The sequence below is a fragment of the Hyperolius riggenbachi genome, chromosome 4 (assembly GCF_040937935.1).
Source record: "Hyperolius riggenbachi isolate aHypRig1 chromosome 4, aHypRig1.pri, whole genome shotgun sequence".
NCBI classification, from domain to species: domain Eukaryota; kingdom Metazoa; phylum Chordata; class Amphibia; order Anura; family Hyperoliidae; genus Hyperolius; species Hyperolius riggenbachi.
Window position 1 is genome coordinate 133236842 of NC_090649.1, and position 24833 is coordinate 133261674.

The window sequence follows — 24833 nt, forward strand, 5'->3', positions numbered from 1 at the left end:
TAGTAAATGAAGAGAATTATATTCCTGGTGGGAACCAAGTCTTTTGCCCACAGTTTGAGGCTAAATCCTGATGTCATTTCTGCCCTTCACTTTTTTTCTTTTCTCCTCCAATCGCTGAGTCACCTCAGCCTCGCTTGTAAACACAAGTGAGCAGATGATCGTGTTTCAGAAAGGCAGCTAGGCAGGGAAAAAAATGGAAGAGGAGGAATATATTATAGATAAAAATAAACCCCAGCATGCAATTCTTTGGCACTGACTATTGAAGGGCCAGTGCTCCTTAAGTATGTGATAACTCCAAACCAAACTAATTCCCGCAGGGCGATTGTTTTGCGGTTTTTGGTTTTGACCCTGCATAATTAGGCATGCGAAAGCAAATGCTTATTTGCATGAGCAATGTCTCGTGATTAGCCAATAGGCCAAATTTGCAAAGCCAGATTTGTCAGGTTCACTTGGTTGATGCACACATGCTTTTTCTCTGATTATAGTCAGCATTGCATTTCTTTCTTCTGAGGGCAGGTAGTGAGTGGCTTGTTTTAGGAGGTGAGAGCCCTGGAGCAGGCTATTTACGCCTGTCCGCCCCTTATGTGTCGCGCCCAGGTTATGCGCATATAGCAGAACGCAATGGACGTTGAGGTAAGTGCCTGTTTTTAATCCTGGGAGGTGTGTGCGGGCGGCTGTTCCCGGCGCTGGCCACGCTGGGGAGATCGCCTGCACCCCCTGGCCTCCACCTCCGGGGTGCCGCTGTGTGGGTTCCAGGCGGTGAGAGTGCCTGGGACCCCCGCGGCCCCCCGGTTGTATGGGGGCAATGGGAAGCCTCCTCGTGGCGCCCCTGGATAGTGCTGTATAGCATGAACTAATTCCCGCAGGGCGATTGTTTTGCGGTTTTTGGTTTTGACCCTGCATATTTAGGCATGCGAAAGCAAATGCTTATTTGCATGAGCAATGTCTCGTGATTAGCCAATAGGCCAAATTTGCAAAGCCAGATTTGTCAGGTTCACTTGGTTGATGCACACATGCTTTTTCTCTGATTATAGTCAGCATTGCATTTCTTTCTTCTGAGGGCAGGTAGTGAGTGGCTTGTTTTAGGAGGTGAGAGCCCTGGAGCAGGCTATTTACGCCTGTCCGCCCCTTATGTGTCGCGCCCAGGTTATGCGCATATAGCAGAACGCAATGGACGTTGAGGTAAGTGCCTGTTTTTAATCCTGGGAGGTGTGTGCGGGCGGCTCTTCCCGGCGCTGGCCACGCTGGGGAGATCGCCTGCACCCCCTGGCCTCCACCTCCGGGGTGCCGCTGTGTGGGTTCCAGGCGGTGAGAGTGCCTGGGACCCCCGCGGCCCCCCGGTTGTATGGGGGCAATGGGAAGCCTCCTCGTGGCGCCCCTGGATAGTGCTGTATAGCATGAACTAATTCCCGCAGGGCGATTGTTTTGCGGTTTTTGGTTTTGACCCTGCATATTTAGGCATGCGAAAGCAAATGCTTATTTGCATGAGCAATGTCTCGTGATTAGCCAATAGGCCAAATTTGCAAAGCCAGATTTGTCAGGTTCACTTGGTTGATGCACACATGCTTTTTCTCTGATTATAGTCAGCATTGCATTTCTTTCTTCTGAGGGCAGGTAGTGAGTGGCTTGTTTTAGGAGGTGAGAGCCCTGGAGCAGGCTATTTACGCCTGTCCGCCCCTTATGTGTCGCGCCCAGGTTATGCGCATATAGCAGAACGCAATGGACGTTGAGGTAAGTGCCTGTTTTTAATCCTGGGAGGTGTGTGCGGGCGGCTCTTCCCGGCGCTGGCCACGCTGGGGAGATCGCCTGCACCCCCTGGCCTCCACCTCCGGGGTGCCGCTGTGTGGGTTCCAGGCGGTGAGAGTGCCTGGGACCCCCGCGGCCCCCCGGTTGTATGGGGGCAATGGGAAGCCTCCTCGTGGCGCCCCTGGATAGTGCTGTATAGCATGAACTAATTCCCGCAGGGCGATTGTTTTGCGGTTTTTGGTTTTGACCCTGCATATTTAGGCATGCGAAAGCAAATGCTTATTTGCATGAGCAATGTCTCGTGATTAGCCAATAGGCCAAATTTGCAAAGCCAGATTTGTCAGGTTCACTTGGTTGATGCACACATGCTTTTTCTCTGATTATAGTCATAACTCCAAACCATAACAGCAGAAAAAGTTTTCAAAGTTTTGAATGCCGGATTAGCATCTTTATTACTTAATACACTCAGACCAGTTGCTGTTGAAATTTGATTTTTATGGTGACAATCCCGCTTTAACTAGGTGTTTTCCATCTAGTGGACACTCACTGGAACCGCAGTCCTTATCCTTTTTCTGTTTCCTACTTAACCACCCTGGCGTTCTGATAAGATCGCCAGCTGAGGCTGCGGGAGGGTTTTTTTTTAAATTAAAAAAAAACTATTTCATGCAGCCAACTGAAAGTTGGCTGCATGAAAGCCCACTAGAGGGCGCTCCGGAGGCGTTCTTCCGATCGCCTCCGGCGCCCAGAATAAACAAGGAAGGCCGCAATGAGCGGCCTTCCTTGTTTTGCTTACACCGTCGCCATAGCGACGAGCGGAGTGACGTCATGGACGTCAGCCGACGTCCTGACGTCAGACGCCTCCGATCCAGCTCTTAGCGCTGGCCGGAACTTTTTGTTCCGGCTGCGCAGGGCTCAGGCGGCTGGGGGGACCCTCTTTCGCCGCTGCTCGCGGCGAATCGCCGCAGAGCGGCGGCGATCGGGCAGCACACGCGGCTGGCAAAGTGCCGGCTGCGTGTGCTGCACTTTATTTGGCGCAAATCGGCCCAGCAGGGCCTGAGCGGCAGGCTCCGGCGGTACTGGACGAGCTGAGCTCGTCCATACCGCCCAGCTGGTTAATAGCAAAACAGAAGTTTGCCATCTTAATACAGAAGGTATTTGTGATTATTCAGGTTGGAGTGAGCATATGATGTCTCCCACAATGCATCACTGCTGAATATGAACATCATCCCTTTGTCGCCCCTGTAAGCTAAACACACCTCCAGAGCTGCTGGAATGCAATGTTGTGTCAGCTTGTCAACTGTACAGAGCCACAATAATCCAACATGCATACAGACTGTTTCAGACTGGTTGGTCCTCATCAGTGCACGGCATAGATTAATGTAGCTCTATGAGGTAGGACTTGAAGCACGCTGAGTTACAGACTACCCAGCAAGCTCATAGTGAACCAGAACTCCTATGAGTGAGGGCTAAAAAGGACTAAAAAGCTTACAAGGGCAACAAAGGGATGATTTGCATATTCAGCAGTGATGCATTGTGGGAGACCTCATATGCTCACTTCAACCTGATTAATCGCAGATACCTTCTGTTTTAAGAAGGCAAACGTCTGTTTTGCATAGCATTTCAGTAAGAGGACTTTTTTTGGTTCTTTTTTTCTCCTTACAACACTCCTAGGAGTTCTGGTTCACCATGAGCTTGTTGGGGGATCTGTAACTGCTTGCTAGCCTGCCTTTTTAAGGATGTTCAGACAATTCCCGCAGAGCCTGAGCAACAGGTGTGATTGTCCTGCCATGGCTCCTGTACTGTTACACACTGTACTGCTGATTTTCCCATACTGACTTTAGCCTCATTTCTGGCTATCCCGACTATTAAATGTCCTGATCCCAGCTTGTCTACTGGCTTCCTGGTGCTTGTTATCTGTGCCAACCTCTGTCTGACTACCATTTTCTTGACTTCAGCCTGTCCTGACTTCTGGCCTGTTCTATAATGATGCTTCTGCTTTGTATTCATTCACCCAGACATTTAGACATGCCAGCCTGGTGGGTAACACTTTGTCTGATCAGTACGGTCATTGAGGACATTTTATTGCTTTTCCAGCTTCTACTTCTACAAAAACATCCTGGTGTCACATTAGAGCCACACTAGTGGTCTTGGTGTCACTGAAGCAGGAAGTAAGGAGAATTTTCTCCAGCTGCATAAAGGAAAGCAGTGATGTGAGAGAGGCTTAAAACCTCTTCCCACCCTATCCAAAATTAAAGTGGACCCAAAGTGAAAATTAACATATGAGATGATTAATTTTATGTATTTTACTAAAGGTAAAACATTTTTTTGATCAGAAGGAGACAAATCTGCATTTATGATTGAAAAAAACAAACAGAAATAACCCTTTGAGCTTTCCAGCACTGAAACCTTATCAGAAGCCTCATTTCACTGTTTCTCATCTGTTTTGGCTTCTATTTAATTTTCAGGAAACCAGCTGAATTCAACAAGCTGTTCAACAAGCTCATTTGCATAGATAACAGCTCTAGTTTTTTAACTGTACTGGAAACCTGGAAGGGGCTTCAGACAATTTCTTAGTAGGGCTAGTACTATCTCATCATAAAATGCTTTTCTGCAAGTGTGCCAAAAAGCATTTAGCGTCTTTCAGTGTCTTTTAGCAGTGATGGTCATTTTTCACCCCAGCAGGGGGACTCGGAGAGGCAGGACTAAGCGACCCTTGAAGCAGCATGTTGCTTCCAGGGACACCTCAAACAAAGGGAAATATAGGGATAAAAACGCAGCTTTTATGCAAATGTTGGTAAACAGCAGTGAAAACACTTGAATGGTCAGCGCTTAAATGGTGAGCGCCGCGGCCGGCAGTAAACGTACTGCAAGCACCCGTGTAAACCAGCCGTTAAACACATCCCAGAGAGAAGATGACAATCTAGCAGTTACGGCCTTTAAGAGGCAAAGCACTTCGGTATGGAGGATGGATACTGGAGCAGGCAGGCAAGCTGTGTCCACGTAAAACAAGATCTTTATGTTTATGTTTATTGTACTTTTAACAAGTCATAAGGTGCTTTTATTCCAACCCTGTTTACTTACCAGTTATATTAAAAGAGAAACAGAACAACTTTCTATTAAACAATATTTATAGCTATGGCAGGCTGCAGTGTGGAGATGTGTATGAGTAATGAGAAACGCCTGCACAAGTCAATAGAGCATCTCTAGAGGTTTTCTAACAAACAGCCACAAAATTATTGCTTTAGAGAAGGGACTGTTAAAGTGAAGCTATAGTCAGAAATTGAATCTTCATCTTATTTCTACTACCCTCTTTACTGTCTGTTACCCAGTGGAACGGGTTGGGTAGTCTGTGTGGCTGGTAGTAGCATTTGTAGAGCGCCAACAAAATGCTAACCAAATGTTCACAGATTTTCAGGTCTATTCCAGCAGCCTAGTTGACTCGCTGACCCTGAGATGGTGCATGGAACAGTTTTAGCTGCAGAGCATCTATATGTTTTTTTTGCAAGTAAACTACAAAGCTTGAACACTTAAAGTGAAACAAGCACTATTTTTATCACCCAGGGCATCTTAGTAGCACATTTAATACCATATGCATGCCTACAATGTGGCTCATTAATAAAAAAAACTTCTGCTCTCTACCACAGAAATTTCAGTCAGATAAGGACTGATGTAATTATTTTATAGCACACAATAGCAGAGAGCAAACAAAAGCTTTCATCATCAAAGGGGGGTAAATTGGACAGCGTGCTTCAAAGAGTTTACAGAAGTCACAGATGCTATCTTCACACCTTCCACTGGATAAATAATGGGCAGCTAGAATGGGAAGGGGGAACACAGCAGTTCCTATAGCTATTAGAAAACAGGAAACAAAAGTGGTGCTTGGTTCCCTTTAAAGGAACGATATCAGGGAAAAATGTAAAATTTCAAAAACGCATACGCACATACCGGTATTTAAAGTTTACAGTGGGATGCAAACGTTTGGGCAACCTTGTTAATTTTCATGATTTTCCTGTATAAATAGTTGGTTGTTACAATAAAAAATGTCAGTTAAATATATCATATAGGAGACACACACCGTGATATTTGAGAAGTGAAATAAAGTTTATTGGATTTGCAGAAAGTTTGCAATAATTGTTTAAACAAAATTAGGCAGGTGCATAAATTTGGCCACCACAAAAAAGAAATGAAATCAATATTTAGTAGATCCTCCTTTTGCAGAAATACAGCCTCTAAACGCTTCCTGTAGTTTCTAATGAGAGTCTGAATTTTGATTGAAGGTATTTTGGACCATTCCTTTTTACAAAACATCTCTAGTTCATTCGGGTTTGATGGCTTCCGAGCATGGACAGTTCTCTTTAACTAACACCACAGATTTTCAATTATATTCAGGTCTGGAGACTGAGATGGCTATTTCAGAACATTGTACTTGTTCCTCTGCATGAATGTCTTAGTGGATTTTGAGCAGTGTTTAGGGTTGTTGTCTTGTTAAAAGATCCAGCCCTGGGGCAGCTTCAGCTTTGTCACTGATTCCTGGACATTGGTCTCCAGAATCTGCTGATACTGAGTGGAATGTATGCGTCCCTCAACTTTGACAAGATTCCCAGTCCCTGCACTGGACAAACAGCCCCAGAGAATGATGGAACCAACACCATATTTTACTGTAGGTAGCAGGTGTTTTTCTTGGAATGCTGTGCTGTTTTTCCTCCATGCATAACGCCCCATTGTTATGACCAAATAACTCAGTTTTAATTTCATCAGTCCACAGCACCTTATTCCAAAAGGAAGCTGGCTTGTCCAAATGTGCTTTAGCATACCTCAAGCTGCTATGTTTGTGCTGTGGTAAGAGAAAAGGCTTCCTCTGAATCACTCTCGCATACAGCATCTCCTTGTGGAAAGTGCGCCGAATGGTTGAACGATGCACAGTGACTCCATCTGCAGCAAGATGATGTTGTAGGCCTTTGGTGCTGGTCTGTGGGTTGACTGACTGTTCTCACCATTCGTCGCTTCTGTTTATCTGAGATTTTTCTTGGTCTGCCACTTCAAGCCTTAACTTGAACTGAGCCTGTGTTCTTCTATTTCCTCAATATGTTCCTAACTGTGGAAACAGACAGCTGGAATATCTGAGACCACTTTCTGTATCCTTCCCCTACACCAGGATGGTGAAAAATCATTATCTTATTTGAGAGTTGTTTTGAGACCCCCATGTTGCTACTCTTCAGAGAAACTTAAAAGAGGAGGGAAACTTGCAATTAAACCCCTTAAATACTCTTTTTCATAACCTGTGTATGTAGGTCAGGGGTCACTGAGCTTACCAAGCCAATTTGAGTTCCAATAATTTGTTCTAAAAGTTTTGGAATCATTAAAATTACAAAAGTGCCCAAATGCACCTGCCTAATTTTAGTAAAACAATTATTGCACACTTAAAGTAAATCCAATAAACTTTATTTCACTACTCAAATATCACTGTGTGTGTCTCCTATATGATATATTTAACTGACATTTTTTTATCTTAACAACCAACGTTTTAAACAGGAAAATCATGAAAATTAACAAGGTTGCCCAAACTTTCGCATCACACTACATTTCTCCTAGAGTGAAATGTACTATATGTTATTTTTTTCCTACGTCACTGTTGCTTACAGTATGTAGAAAAAAAGTCTGACAGGTTTTGGACTACGATAGTTTATCTCTACATAGGGGAGTCTTAATATTTTTTATATTATTTTCAAAAGCATTCCCTAGAAAGGCCCTGTACAAAGATGTCCGGCAGCCAGCCTATTTGCCTACGCACTAATCTTGCAGTTGGACAGAGCAACTGCTATTCAGTAAGTGCTTTTGAAAATAAAGAAAACCCTGAGAATCCCTCTTGGGTATATGGACTAGTCCAAAACTATGCAACTGTGTAAATCGCAATTGTGTAGTTGCACTCTCATGTAGATAATTAACCTAGGTTGTCCTGCATTCATGTAAAACAATAAAATTATTGCTGTGGATGTTGCTTACAAATGCAATCACACACCTTTTCGCCCCTTATAGTTTCCTAGTGGTTACGGAACACCATTGACTATTTGTATATTCTGCAGTACTGGTCCGAGCCCAATCCCATAGACCCATATCGGTCCCTGACACGCACTGATGAGAACAAAAAAAAGTCCAAAACAGGCTGTCTGCATGTTGGGTTGATGTGGCTCTCTGCTCGGGCTCCGGCAGTAATAGCCGAGCCCGATCGGGTCTGCTCTACTGCACAGGCACAGACGGCTGCCGCCTACATAGTAGAGCGGACATGATTGGGCTCGGCTATTTTCAACAGGGCCCATCAGAAAGCTGTTACTGCACCTGTGTGCACTGCTGCCATCGAGACTTCGGGAGTCCCAGCACTGGATCCTCTCTGGTGAGGCGGACAGGGGACAACTCTTTAGAATGCACAGGCTTCCCTTTCCCGAGGTAAGTACTCCAGGGGCACATTTTTTCCCCTCAGTTACAATTTAAGAAGGCTAATGATATTCAACAATTGCACACCTCCCAACAACCCCGCCTATTATATGACATGACCCATGTGAGGGAGTGGGGGGGGGGGGGGTTAATACCTCACTACATAATAGCAGACAATCTTGGATTATCTCAATCTAAATTTCACTGGTGATATGCCCATTAAAGACAAGTGGAGATCTCTGGAGATGCCTTTAGCAGGGGTGAGCCTGGGGTGCCTGGCACCTGGGTGCAAGATTTTCTCTGGCGCCTATGGGAGTGGTTAAATTAACCACGCCCAACCACATAACCACACCCATGTCCTTCCTAATCACACCCACACCTTCCACCTCTTTACGCATGCATGTGATACCTCATTCCTACCCCTCTTCCATGGGCTTGCTCCTGGCTGGCTTTGGCTTCCTGCAAGTGACAGTCTGCTAGTCTCTGGACTGACTCAGGCTGAGAGGCTCTGCGAGTGCGACGCAGTCACACACTGCGTATTTATGGCTGCCTGCGGCCACCCTACTCTCGCTCGCTGACGTCGGCTCCTCTCCCCTGCCAAGCCCAAGGTGGGCTGCCTGTATCTTTCCCGTTGCACCACACAGCCTGCCAGTGTTGCCAACCTTTCACGTTCTTTTTTACTGACAAATACCTAAAAATTTACTGACAAAAGATTTTTACTGACAAAAATTCCCCACTAAATGCACATAAGAGACAGCTTTTCCCCATGTAAATGCACATAACGAGAGACAGCTTTTCCCCATGTAAATGCACATAACGAGAGACTGCTTTTCACCAGCAAATGCACATAACGAGAGACTGCTTTTCACCAGCAAATGCACATAACAAGAGACTGCTTTTCACCAGCAAATGCACATAACAAGAGACTGCTTTTCACCAGCAAATGCACATAACAAGAGACTGCTTTTCACCAGCAAATGCACATAACAAGAGACTGCTTTTCACCAGCAAATGCACATAACAAGAGACTGCTTTTCACCAGCAAATGCACATAACAAGAGACTGCTTTTCACCAGCAAATTCACATAACAAGAGACTGCTTTTCACCAGCAAATGCACATAATGACAAACAGCCAGTGTCCCCAGGATAGGTAGCCAGGGGGTATATGTGCCCGGGATAGGTAGCCAGGGGGTATATGTGCCCGGGATAGGTAGCCAGGGGGTATATGTGCCCGGGATAGGTAGCCAGGGGGTATATGTGCCCGGGATAGGTAGCCAGGGGGTATATGTGCCCAGGATAGGTAGCCAGGGGGTATATGTGCCCAGGATAGGTAGCCAGGGGGTATTATGTGCCCAGGATAGGTAGCCAGGGGGTATTATGTGCCCAGGATAGGTAGCCAGGGGGTATTATGTGCCCAGGATAGGTAGCCAGGGGGTATTATGTGCCCAGGATAGGTAGCCAGGGGGTAATATGTGCCCAGGATAGGTAGCCAGGGGGTAATATGTGCCCAGGATAGGTAGCCAGGGGGTATTATGTGCCCAGGATAGGTAGCCAGGGGGTATTATGTGCCCAGGATAGGTAGCCAGGGGGTATTATGTGCCCAGGATAGGTAGCCAGGGGGTATTATGTGCCCAGGATAGGTAGCCAGGGGGTATTATGTGCCCAGGATAGGTAGCCAGGGGGTATTATGTGCCCAGGATAGGTAGCCAGGGGGTAATATGTGCCCAGGATAGGTAGCCAGGGGGTAATATGTGCCCAGGATAGGTAGCCAGGGGGTATTATGTGCCCAGGATAGGTAGCCAGGGGGTATTATGTGCCCAGGATAGGTAGCCAGGGAGTAATATGTGCCCAGGATAGGTAACCAGGGGGTAATATGTGCCCAGGATAGGTAGCCAGGGGGTAATATGTGCCCAGGATAGGTAGCCAGGGGGTAATATGTGCCCAGGATAGGTAGCCAGAGGGTAATATGTGCCCAGGATAGGTAGCCAGGGGGTAATATGTGCCCAGGATAGGTAGCCAGGGGGTAATATGTGCCCAGGATAGGTAGCCAGGGGGTAATATGTGCCCAGGATAGGTAGCCAGGGGGTAATATGTGCCCAGGATAGGTAGCCAGGGGGTAATATGTGCCCAGGATAGGTAGCCAGGGGGTAATATGTGCCCAGGATAGGTAGCCAGGGGGTAATATGTGCCCAGGATAGGTAGCCAGGGGGTAATATGTGCCCAGGATAGGTAGCCAGGGGGTATTATGTGCCCAGGATAGGTAGCCAGGGGGTATTATGTGCCCAGGATAGGTAGCCAGGGGGTATTATGTGCCCAGGATAGGTAGCCAGGGGGTATTATGTGCCCAGGATAGGTAGCCAGGGGGTATTATGTGCCCAGGATAAGTAGCCAGGGAGTAATATGTGCCCAGGATAGGTAACCAGGGGGTAACATGTGCCCAGGATAGGTAGCCAGGGGGTAACATGTGCCCAGGATAGGTAGCCAGGGGGTAATATGTGCCCAGGATAGGTAGCCAGAGGGTAATATGTGCCCAGGATAGGTAGCCAGGGGGTAATATGTGCCCAGGATAGGTAGCCAGGGGGTAATATGTGCCCAGGATAGGTAGCCAGGGGGTAATATGTGCCCAGGATAGGTAGCCAGGGGGTAATATGTGCCCAGGATAGGTAGCCAGAGGGTAATATGTGCCCAGGATAGGTAGCCAGGGGGTAATATGTGCCCAGGATAGGTAGCCAGGGGGTATAGGGTCCCCGTTTAGGTAGTGACAGGAGCGCACCCAACCCTCCCCTCCCGCCGCTGCTGCCGCTGCTGCCTCTGCCGCCGCCGCTCCCTCCTCACCTTGCAGCAGCTTCAGACCTCAATCAGCGGGCGACCCGACCAGTAAGAAGGCGCCAGGCGCACCCGCTCTATATGCGGAAGTGATGTCACTTCCGCATATCAGTGCGGCGTGCTAGGTCCTAGCGCCCGGCCGCCTGATCGAGGTCTGACGCGGCGCCGGCGGCTAGAGGGAGGAAGGGAGCGAGCGAGCGGCGGCCACAGGGGGAGAGCGGCGGCCGGGCGGCGCCTCTCAGAGGCAGGCGCCTGGGTGCCTTGCACCCGCAGCACCCGCCCAGGCTCGGCCCTGGCCTTTAGTAAATCTGGCCAAACGCGTCACTAAGCAACCCTGGCTCTAGAATAGAAAATACAAATAAAATTCTGTCACAATCGAACCGTCATATTTTGGTATTTGTTTTTACACCATAGTTACAAGCTTTGAGCCAAGTTTACAACTAAGAGTCACAATCCCCAAATGGAATGAGCGCTCTTTCTAGTACTGTGAAGATATCACATTAAATACCAGCGTAAAAGCTTCTGATTATATGAGCACAAGACAACGTATCAGAAAACCCATGTTTCTAATGCAAGCTGGGAAATGTAAGGATAGACAGCATAGGTAAAGGGTCGTACACATGGGGTAAAAAACCTCACATAATGAGTGACAAACGACACATCCTTTCGATATCAATTTAAAGAAATTACCAATTGATGGTTTCAGATGAACGAACTACGACTTCTCATGTGTTTCGAGCGACAGTCATGACGAATCACATCGGCAAATAATCATTCATAGTCATAGCAGCGTGAACAAAGCTATGCACAATTATTGAAATGAACCGAAGGTGCAAAATAATGATGAGATATATAAATGTATTTACAGTGGGATGCGAAAGTTTGGGCAATCTTGTTAATTGTCATGATTTTCCTGTATAAATAGTTGGTTGTTATGGTAAAAAATGTCAGTTAAATATATCACATAGGAGATACACACAGTGATATTTGAGAAGTGAAATTACGTTTATTGGATTTACAGAAAGTGTGCAATAATTGTTTAAATAAAATTAGGCAGGTGCATAAATTTGGGCACTGTTGTCATTTTATTGATTCCAAAACTTTTAGAACTAATTATTGGAACTCAAATTGGCTTGGTAAGCTCAGTGACCCCTGACCTACATACACAGGTGAATCCAATTATGAGAAAGAGTATTTAAGGGAGTCAAATGTAAGTTTCCCTCCACTTTTCATTTTCTCTGAAGAGTAGCGACATGGGGATCTCAAAACAACTCTCAAATGACCAGAAGACAAAGATTGTTCACCATCCTGGTTTAGGGGAAGCATACAGAAAGCTGTCTCAGAGATTTCAACTGTCTGTTTCCACAGTTAGGCAAAAGAACTATGAAAAAATATTTATTGACACGTATAGAAAAATATCAAAAGTACATAATTCTTCAATATCACAGTAATAGGTCTTGGACATGCATAAAATTGATTTGAATCAACAAGCGGTTGTAGCTTTACGGGTATTAAACTTCAAGGCTACGACACATGTTCGTTTCGGGCTTTTTTGTATAATTGTATATGCCTTTCATCAGGCCGTGATACCCAATTCTGTGTAGCTCAACCAAGGGGGAGAAGACCAATCAGGCAAAAAGGCCAATTACTGGGGGCGTCTGAGCTCACCAGACGCACAAAACCTTCCCAACGGCTGTGGATAGGAGCTGCAAGATGGGATTTTTCATAGTTCTTTTGCCTCTCTGAGATTGCATCAGTTGATATATAGTCCTTTTTTTAAAGTTACAAATAAGCGTTGGTGGGTAAGGTGGATTACCCTGTAAAAGGACTGTGTTTTGATCCTTCACAATAAAAAGGACTGCACCCCAAGATATTCTTGATAAATGTTTCCACAGTTAGGAACATATTGAGGAAATGGAAGACCACAGGCTCAGTTCAAGTTAAGGATTGAAGTGGCAGACCAAAAAAAATCTCAGATAGGCAGAAGCGACAAATGGTGAGAACAGTCAGAGTCAACCCACAGACCAGCACCAAAGACCTACAACATCATCTTGCTGCAGATGAATTCATTGTGCATCATTCAACCATTTGCCGTACTTTACACAATGAGAGGCTGTATGCGAGAGTGATGCAGAGGAAGCCTTTTCTTCGCCCACAGCACAAACAGAGCCACTTGAGGTATGCTAAAGCACATTTGCACAAGCGAGCTTCATTTTGGAATAAGGTGCTGTGGACTGATGGAACTAAAATTGAGTTAATTGGGCATAACAAGGGGCGTTATGTATGGAGGAAAAACAACACAGCATTCCAAGAAAAACACCTGCTACCTACAGTAAAATATGGTGGTGGTTCCATCATGCTGTGGGGCTATGTGGCCAGTGCAGGGACTGAGAATCTTGTCAAAGTTGAGTGACGCATGTATTCCACTCAGTATAAGCAGATTCTGGAGACCGATCTCCAGGAATCAGTGACAAAGCTGAAGCTGCACCAGGGCTGGATCTCTCAACAAGACAACGATCCTAAACACTGCTCAACATCCACTAAGGCATTCATGCAGAGGAACAAGTACAACGTTCTGGAATGGACATCTCAGTTCCCAGACCTGAATATAATTGAAAATCTGTGGTGTGACTTGAATAGAGCTGTCCATGCCCGTAAGCCATCAAACCTGTATGAACTAAAGATGTTTTGTAAAGAGGAATGGTCCAAAATACCTTCAACCAGAATCCAGACTCTCATTGAAACCTACAGGAAGCGTTTAGGAGGCTGTAATTTCTGCAAAAGGAGGATCTACTTAATATTTCCTAATTTTGTTTAAACAATTATTGCACACTTTCTGCAAATCCAATAAACTTCATTTCACTTCTCAAATATCACCCTGTGTGTCTCCTATATGATATATTTAACTGACATTTTTTATCGTAACAACCAACGAATTATACAGGAAAATCATGACAATTAACAAAGTTGCCCAAACTTTTGCATCCCACTGTATCCTCCTAGTGCTAAAAATGACTTCCCATGGTTTCATTTTATATTTAAATATTTACAAAGTAAAATTGTACTAAGTAGTAAGAAAGAAGAAATCACTGGCCCCCCCTTTGAAACTTTGGATGGGGCCCCCTCACTTTCTGCACAGGTAAACTGAGAAGCAATGTTATTCAGTTGGGTAGTGCACACTTGAATGTGTTTTCCCCATGCAGATCAAAACAGACAGCAGTGAAGCAATGGGAGCATTTTCTCTATCGACTACATTAGCTTCTGTAATACAACATGCACATTTTCACACATACAGACACACATTGGGCTTGATTCACTAAACCGTGATAACTCAAATATCACATCTTATCAAAGATATCACACTTTATCAAAAAGAACACACCTTATCAAAGCTAACACGCCTTATCAGAGTAGCATAGCAAGTGCTACGAACCCGCAGGGGCTCAGGGTAGGACCATTGCCAATTAGGAGGCATAAGTTTGTAGCACTCGCTATGCTACTCTGATAAGGCGTGTTAACTTTGATAAGGTGTGATATCTTTGATAAGGTGTGATATTGGAGTTATCACGGTTTAGTGAATCAATCCCATGGTGTGCAGAAAACTCATACAGAAAACCGACAAATGAGTGTGTTCCCAGACTCAGCTTCTTATTTCAGTCATTCAGCCCATCTCTGATGGAGCAGAACTGGCTCTCTAGCATAACAACAGTCCCGAGCACCTGGGAAGGGAGTGGAGAGGCTGGGGGCAGGGTGCTGTACGCAAGAGCCTGCTGAACACTGAAAACGTAGGGATTGTCTACAAAACTTTGTATGATTCCTTATTAGTGGCTGAGCAGATGCAGTTATTAGAACAATTGTGAAGAGTGTAGAACGTTTTTTCTCTCCGTGCCCTTAGTTGTCTGTCAGGACAGGGAAAATAAACTCCCCCCCCCCCCCCACTCGGAGCCCCTTGCGGCTTGTGGGCCCCCCTGCTGCTGCATCCCTTGTAGGGTCTATTGTTGCGCCCCTGGTAGAATGAATGTTTTGTTGTCTCTGCTCAGTGGCAGCCTATTAAGTGTCCCTAAATGAAAATAAATGAACTATTGACCTTTTTCTATCTCTTACTGGTCTCAGAAGTTCTATTCTGCCACAAAAACTTTTATGGCTGTACTCTGCTTATCAATGAGGTTTACTATATTCCCTACAAGGTACTGACAAGACAGAAGCTGTCACTTCCATGCCTAGAAATTAACTCTTTCAGGCAGCAAAATACAACAAGTAAAACAGCCTAGTTATTAATATGTTTTGCACTGTACATACACATATTTATCTCATCATGTCACATGTTGCCTCGGGTACACTGTAAACGATGTGTCACGGCAACGTTTGTCACGTGTTCAGCATCACATAACGATAAGATCGTTTAACATATTGACCATCAACACATCACGGCGTTGACAGATTTTCAGTCGAATCACACGGTCTATCTTTTAGTATGTATGTAGCTTAACTTTCCTGCCTAAGCATGGCAGCTATAGATGGTCATTGAGATGCTTAGAATTCTTGTTTACATAGAAGCTGTATGCAAATTGTACGCAGCTTGATACTAGGCCAATAAAAATTCCCCAAACGCTGGAAGAGATGGATCAGGCATTATAACCTTGATTTAGACTGAATTTCTTCCAGCCTGAGAATAGCATATCCCAGCCATGCCTGAGGGGAAAGCGGGAGGGGGGTGGCTTCAGAGGGGAGGGGCACATTGACCAAAACACAGGGACTGCTGGATTGTTGGATTGGATAATGGGACAGTGTGTCACCACAGTAGGTTTTCTTGCCTTGTGCGTTTCTATTTTATTTTATTTTGTATATGAAAATATTTATAAAAATTACCTTTTAAAATTGTCAGGAAGTGCATTTGGTTGCCCTAATTCCAAGCTTCTTACAGTGCGCCATACATTTGTATACAAACTGGAATTATTAGTATCTCACTGACCACCTCAAATAACTAGTAGGGAGTGATGCAGCATTATGCAGATTTTGTATGCAAATGTATGCAGCTTATGCATAATTGCATCAACTCAGAATTGTTTGCATCTCATTCACCATCTCTAACGACTGGTCATCAGGAGTAGACTAAAGCCTGGTACACATCTATGTATGAGGGTCATCAGATAGGAGCAGATTGTGAGGGTAATTTATCATACTACAAGGAGGTGGTAAAATTGGTCAGTAATTGGCCATTTAAAACTTAAAGTGTGTACCAGGCTTTTTACTTTTGGCCTCCTCCTAGGTCAGTCCTCTGCACATCAGAGGTCCTGCACTAGATGCTGAAGAAGCAATGATGCAGATGCAGTAATGTACTTTATTTCAAAAATGTTGTACATTTACTTTCTGTAAAATTCAAATTCTGCACAATAAAGACCAGCATTCATACTACAGCTTTACTACATTCATACCACAGCTGTACTGTATTCATACCACAGCTCTACTATATTCATACCACAGCTGTGCCGCATTCATACCACAGCTGTGCCGCATTCATACCACAGCTGTGCCGCATTCATACCACAGCTGTGCCGCATTCATACCACAGCTGTGCCGCATTCATACCACAGCTGTGCCGCATTCATACCACAGCTATGCTGCATTCATACCACAGCTGTACCGGATTCCTGTACCGGATTCATACCACAGCTGTGCTGCATTCATACCACAGCTGTGCCGCATTCATACCACAGCTGTACTGCACTCATTTTATAGCTATACTGCACTCATACCTCAGCTGTACTGCATTCATACCACACCTGTACTGCATTCATACCACAGCTGTACTGCATTCATACCACAGCTGTACTGCATTCATACCATAGCTATGCTCCACTCATACCACAGCTGTACTGCATTCATACCACAGCTGTACTGCATTCATACCACAGCTGTACTGCATTCATACCACGGCTGTACTGCATTCATACCACAGTTGTGCTCCATTCATACCATAGCTATACTGCATTCATACCACAGCTGTGCTGCATTCATACTATAGCTGTACTGCACTCATAACACTGCTGTACTGCATTCATACCACAGCTGTACTGCCTTCATACTGCATTCATACCACAGCTGTACTGTATTCATACCACAGCTGTACTGCATTCATATTACAGCTGTACTGCATTCATACTATAGCTGTACTGCATTCATACCACAGCTGTACTGCATTCATACCACAACTGTACTGCATACATACCCCAGATGTACTGTATTCATACCACAGCTGTACTGCATTCATACCACAGCTGTACTGCATTCATACCACAGCTGTACTGCATTCAAAGCACAGCTGTACTGCATTCATACTGCATTCATACCACAGCTGTACTGCATTCATACCACTGCTGTACTGCATTCATACCACAGTTGTGCTCCATTCATACCATAGCTATACTGCATTCATACCACAGCTGTGCTGCATTCATACTATAGCTGTACTGCACTCATAACACTGCTGTACTGCATTTATACCACAGCTGTACTGCCTTCATACTGCATTCATACCACAGCTGTACTGTATTCATACCACAGCTGTACTGCATTCATATTACAGCTGTACTGCATTCATACGACAGCTGTACTGCATTCATACTATAGCTGTACTGCATTCATACCACAGCTGTACTGCATTCATACCACAACTGTACTGCATACATACCCCAGATGTACTGTATTCATACCACAGCTGTACTGCATTCATACCACAGCTGTACTGCATTCATACCACAGCTGTACTGCATTCAAAGCACAGCTGTACTGCATTCATACTGCATTCATACCACAGCTGTGCTGCATTCATATCACAGCTGTACTGCATTCATACCACAACTGCACTGCATTCATACCACAACTGTGCTGTATTCATACCACAGTTGTACTGCACAGGCATACCACAGCTGTACTGCATACATACCACAGCTGTACTGTAGTCATACCACAGCTGTACTGCATTCATACTATAGATGTACTGCACACATACCACAGCTGTACTGTATTCATACCACAGCTGTACTGCATTCATACTATAGCTGTACTGCATTCATACCACAGCTGTACTGTATTCCTACCACAGCTGTACTGCATTCATACTATAGCTGTACTGCATTCATACCACAGCTATACTGCACTCATTTTATAGCTATACTGCACTCATACCACAGCTGTACTGCATTCATACCACAGCTGTACTGCATTCATACCACAGCTGTACTGCATTCATACCATAGCTATGCTCCACTCATACCACAGCTGTACTGCATTCATACCACTGCTGTACTGCATTCATACCACAGTTGTGCTCCATTCATACCATAGCTATACTGCATTCATACCACAGCTGTGCTGCATTCATACTATAGCTGTACTGCACTCATACCACTGCTGTACTGCATTCATGTCACAGCTGTACTGCCTTCATACTGCATTCATACCACAGCTGTACTGCATTCATATCACAGCTGTACTGCATTCATACCACAGCTGTACTGCATTCATACTATAGCTGTACTGCATTCATACCACAGCTGTACTGCATTCATACCACAACTGTACTGCATACATACCCCAGATGTACTGTATTCATACCACAGCTGTACTGCATTCATACTGCATTCATACCACAGATATACTGCATTCATACATCTGCTGTACTGCATTCATACCACAGCTGTACTGCATTCATACCACAGCTGTACTGCATTCATACCATAGCTATGCTCCACTCATACCACAGCTGTACTGCATTCATACCACAGCTGTACTGCATTCATACCACAGCTGTACTGCATTCATACCACGGCTGTACTGCATTCATACCACAGTTGTGCTCCATTCATACCATAGCTATACTGCATTCATACCACAGCTGTGCTGCATTCATACTATAGCTGTACTGCACTCATACCACTGCTGTACTGCATTCATACCACAGCTGTACTGCCTTCATACTGCATTCATACCACAGCTGTACTGCATTCATACCACAGCTGTACTGCATTCATACTATAGCTGTACTGCATTCATACCACAACTGTACTGCATACATACCCCAGATGTACTGTATTCATACCACAGCTGTACTGCATTCATACCACAGCTGTACTGCATTCATACCTCTGCTGTACTGCATTCATACCACAGCTGTACTGCCTTCAAAGCACAGCTGTACTGCATTCATACTGCATTCATACCACAGCTGTGCTGCATTCATATCACAGCTGTACTGCATTCATACCACAACTGTACTGCATTCATACCACAACTGTGCTGTATTCATACCACAGTTGTACTGCACAGGCATACCACAGCTGTACTGCATACATACCACAGCTGTACTGTAGTCATACCACAGCTGTACTGCATTCATACTATAGATGTACTGCATACATACCACAGCTGTACTGCATTCATACCACAGCTGTACTGCATTCATACCATAGTTATGCTCCACTCATACCACAGCTGTACTGCATTCATACCACAGCTGTACTGCATTCATACCACAACTGTGCTGTATTCATACCACAGTTGTACTGCACAGGCATACCACAGCTGTACTGCATACATACCACATCTGTACTGTAGTCATACCACAGCTGTACTGCATTCATACTATAGATGTACTGCATACATACCACAGCTGTACTGTATTCATACCACAGCTGTACTGCATTCATACTATAGCTGTACTGCATTCATACCACAGCTGTACTGCATTCATACCACAGCTGTACTGCATTCATACCACAGCTGTACTGCATTCATACCACAGCTATGCTCCACTCATACCACAGCTGTACTGCATTCATACCACTGCTGTACTGCATTCATACCACAGTTGTGCTCCATTCATACCATAGCTATACTGCATTCATACCACAGCTGTGCTGCATTCATACTATAGCTGTACTGCACTCATACCACTGCTGTACTGCATTCATGCCACAGCTGTACTGCCTTCATACTGCATTCATACCACAGCTGTACTGCATTCATATCACAGCTGTACTGCATTCATACCACAGCTGTACTGCATTCATACTATAGCTGTACTGCATTCATACCACAGCTGTACTGCATACATATCCCAGATGTACTGTATTCATACCACAGCTGTACTGCATTCATACTGCATTCATACCACAGATGTACTGCATTCATACCACAGCTGTACTGCCTTCAAAGCACAGCTGTACTGCATTCATACAATACAATACAATAACATTTCTATAGCGCTTTTCTACCATAGGACTCAAAGTGCTTAGGCTCTCTCAGATTCAGTAATTGGTAGTAGGATGAAGTATTCACACAACAAAAGTTATATTTCTGCAAATGCCAAACTGAACAGGTGGGTTTTCAGTCTGGATTTAAACACGTCCAGGGATGGAGCTGTCCTGATCTGCATTCATACCACAGCTGTGCAGCATTCATATCACAGCTGTACTGCATTCATACCACAACTGTACTGCATTCATACCACAACTGTGCTGTATTCATACCACAGTTGTACTGCACAGGCATACCATAGCTGTACTGCATACATACCACAGCTGTACTGTAGTCATACCACAGCTGTACTGTATTCATACCACAGCTGTACTGCATTTATACTATAGCTGTACTGCATTCATACCACAGCTGTACTGTATTCATACCACAGCTGTACTGCATTCATACTATAGCTGTACGGCATTCATACTATAGCTGTACTGCATTCATACCACAGCTGTACTGCATTCATACTATAGCTGTACTGCATTCATACCACAGCTGTACTGCATACATACCCCAGATGTACGGTATTCATACCACAGTTGTACTGCATTAATCATACCGCTGTGCTGCATTCATACCACAGCTGTACTGCATTCATACCACAGCTGTACTGCATTCATACTATAGCTGTACTGCATTCATACGACAGCTATACTGCACTCATACCACAGCTGTACTGCATTCATACCACAGCTGTGCTGCATTCATACCACAGCTGTACTGCATTCATACTATAGCTGTACTGCATTCATACCACAGCTATACTGCATTCATTCCACAGTTATACTTAATTTGTGATTTTACAAACGCAACAGGATAGAGCAAGCTGTGTTTGGACAACCATAATGCAACTCCAGTTCAATTGCAACTCAAATGTGTCTGAACTGCACATCTACAAATGCCCTAAAATACTAGTTTAGCAGGTGCAAGACTATGACAAGCATAGAAATGGGCTGAGCCACATGACATCGGTATCACCAGTACATGTTTCTTCAAATGCCCTCCATGTAACCACAACAGATACTGGACATTCTACAGAACCTGGTCAGTGCAGCTATGTAGTATACATATCTTTATATGCTTTTTATTGGACCAAAGTCAATCACCATACAAAATAAGCTACTGATAAAAGTTAAGAAAGAATGTAGTGGACACAGCACTATGTCCAGGGGTGTGACTACAAAAACTATGGTGGGCCCTCCAATGTTCACACTCCCTTGCCAACCCCTGGTGACCCTTGCAGCATGGGGGCCCTTTGACAAAGTTCATAAAACAAGTGTGAACATTGTACTCTTCATACCCATAACAAATGTAGCCACAAAAACACCAAATCTGAAGGCTGAACCCCAATATTGGAGGGAGAGAAGTAGTACTTGAAGCCCCCTTACAGCTCTGCCCCCTCCCCCTATTGCCGGGGCTGCTCCCTTGTAGTTATGCCCCTGACTACCTCCATTCCACAAAGTGACTATACAATCTGTTGCAATGAAGCTATTCTCAGTTCTATCTTTTACCTGTAGAGCTGGGGTTAACTGACAAAGGTTACACACTTACATAGGTTAAAAAACACCCCATAATTCAGCTAGAGAATTTGTAAGCCAGAAGACCTCCCTACCATGAATTGTAGCCAAATTTACCCCTCAGGGAAAAAATCCTCCTTGACCCTACATTACACTCGCATGCATTCCATTTACTGAAGCAAAGTGCTTTGCAATGTCAAGTCTTCCCAGCATCATAAGGATCTGGCATAAAAAGTGCATCTGATGCTGTGATGGACCAACTGGGTAATACAGTAGCTTCTATCACAACCTATAAGAGTACAGTGTCTTCAGGACCATCAGTGTCTGTGGTATCGACACATAAACCTCTACAGGCTGCACCCATCACGTAATCTGAATGTATAAACTGCTCACAAGGGATCCACACATAATCCTATTACAGGATTCCAGCAGCGTTGAATGCCAACAGTGAGTATACAAACTCTAATAGACTCATTAAGTAAGGTGCAAAGAGTCACTATGGTCTGCAGTCACCCATTGACAGCAATGGCATCTCACCTTTGATTTGGTCAGATAATGAAAGTGAATTGGTAGACAGTGGCTTTCTATTGTACTGTGAACGCTGCTTTTGAACTAATGAATAAAGCCACATTTAACAAGTAAGGATGACGCCCACTAGCAAAGATTTCTGAATGTTTTCAGACTGTACTTATCCACAGGGAACTATAAACATGCCACAGTATGAACAGTCGGACAATAATGAATCACTCTGAACTACTAATCCAATAGATTTGTGTAATAGTTTTTTTTCAGCAATAACCAATACAGTTTCATATATTTACTCTTAACCACACACACATACGGTATTATTATATTCACTCTTAACCAATACATTTATTTATATACAGTATAAAAGTGATCTCTTAACCCACAGCGTTATTTATATACGTAAATTTGCAAGCCATATAAATATTATGCATGCAACAGATTCCCAGATTGCCACTCATACTGCTGGTGTGGAGAACTGGATACCCCAGCACTACCCCATGTAACGATTTAAGCAACAATTTTAGCTGCATCTAAGAAATTGTTAGGGTAAGTATAGAAGTATTACTTTGCAGACTTTTTTCTATATGCAGTAGACAGTAGTGTTACAATATTCCAAGCACATAACATGGCATGCATAAAATACCAATACATAAGTCACAATGAATAGTAATAGCACTTAAAGTAAAGAACACTCACCATCAACCGGTACCTCGGGTACCAGCCGTCCTCTGCCGACCTGCTGCAGCTGGAATGCCGTGCGCACCTCATGACAACTTGGCGGTTGATCGGCGGTCATCAGTGCCACAAAGTTAAGGAGCAGGAAAAGGGGCAGAGGCAACATGGGCATCTCACCAGGCAGAGGGATACACACAGGGTGTACCTCCCTCTAATTACCTGTATACTGCATCTATCTGTTTAGGCTTGCTGCTTCTACAGGCACCAGTGCACTGCCTCTAGTCACAGTACATGGGAGATCCCATAGCCTCAATGTACTGCACACAGCATGCTGTCAGAACATAACTTGGCAGTGATCTCTATCCTGGCTGACGGGTGTCACACCCTCCCTGTCAGGAATGGCTCTGCTGTCTCCTGTATGTCACACCTATGTCAGAACACTCTTCACTGTAGTCCTGTATCTCTTCTATTTATTTGCCTGTCAGCTTCATTCTGTCTCTGTGTTGAGTCCCAGACTGCAGGACAGGTCCCTCCCTCACTTCAGTACTTCTCCCTCACTTCATGCCTCCCCACACTGTTCTCTCTCACACTGCCCCTCCCTCCCTCTGTCTCCTCATCCCCCCATTCACTCTTGACCATTTAACTCCACGCTTCCCAACCGATCAGCTATGGATTACCGTAGGACTGTCCCAAGCCCCGTTTACTGTCCACATCCCCTGGCAGTAAAGTAAGCTGGCTATGTCAGTCACCCTGTTGCAGCATGACTGCGTCAAATGACAGCGCTGGACCTGGCATTCGTGACTCAAGCAGTTTAAAGGTTGAGTATCCACTGACAGCCATGCACAACTGCTGAAGTGTTACCGTGCCATCTAAATACACTTTTTACATCAGAATGAACATGTTCTGTAATTCAGAGAATGCAGAAGCAATTAGCATTTTTATTATGGAATTATGCAGTGAAAGGCGGAGGACGTCTAAAGTAAAAGCTTTTCTGACTGAGCAGCAGATCCGACTGATAGCGTTTCAGCTATAAAAATGAAAAGATGCTTCTTTCTGTGACTTATTTGAATTCCTTACTAACATAGCAGAGGAGAGAGAATAGCTCTGAAATAGGAAATAGAACAGACAGAATTAATGTGAAACCACAAGGAGGATCACATAGGTACTTTCACTGGCCACTTTGGTACACCTGTTTGTTTGTTTGATTGATTGCTTGTTAACACAAGTAGCTAATCAGCCAATCACATGGCAGCAACTCAATGAATTGAGGCATCTAGGTGTGGTGAAGACAAGTTGCTGAAGTGAAAGCAGAGCATCTCAATGGGTAAGAATGATGCTTTGCACCTTAGTAACCTGCGGACTCCTTTCCAATGCTTAAAGGGAACTTGATGAGAGACATATGGAGGCTGCCATATTTACTTCCCTTTAAACAATGCACATTGAAATCCAACACAATTTTTGCTTTTTACAGCAGTTATTGAAACATAACTTTTAGCATAAATTTCTAAAAAGGAAGCTGTGTGTACTCAAGATATATATAGCAAAAGACTAGATAAGGGGGTTGAGGCTACCAGTTACAAACTGCCCTTGTAGTGACCGTCCGGTCTATTGTATATCACAGGGCTATTACCTCAATATCCCCCACAATATGAATGATTGTTTACAAACACAAATTCACCCCACGCCTAATCCAACATGTTTCACCTCCATACGACTATGGGGCTTTGTCAGGGGACATATAAAGTGCTAGCAGTGCATAAAAAACATATAAAATACATTCATAACATCATTTTCAGCATAAC

The 24833-nt window shown here is 44.5% G+C and overlaps 1 protein-coding gene across 5 annotated transcripts in view; it reads right to left on the reverse strand.

Annotated features, from left to right (window-relative positions):
- Positions 1 to 24833, reverse strand: part of LOC137571506 (glypican-5-like) — a 557948-nt gene that overhangs the window by 396246 nt on the left and 136869 nt on the right. For 2 of the 5 annotated variants that reach the window (XM_068280725.1, XM_068280724.1), the window contains exon 1: positions 23053 to 23596. The exons of the other annotated variants lie outside the window; for them this stretch is intronic. In XM_068280725.1, coding sequence (XP_068136826.1) covers positions 23053 to 23203 — 151 coding nt within the window. In that variant the 5' untranslated portion in view covers positions 23204 to 23596. Of the gene's footprint in view, positions 1 to 23052; positions 23597 to 24833 lie in introns of those variants that run through there. 5 annotated transcript variants of the gene reach the window in all.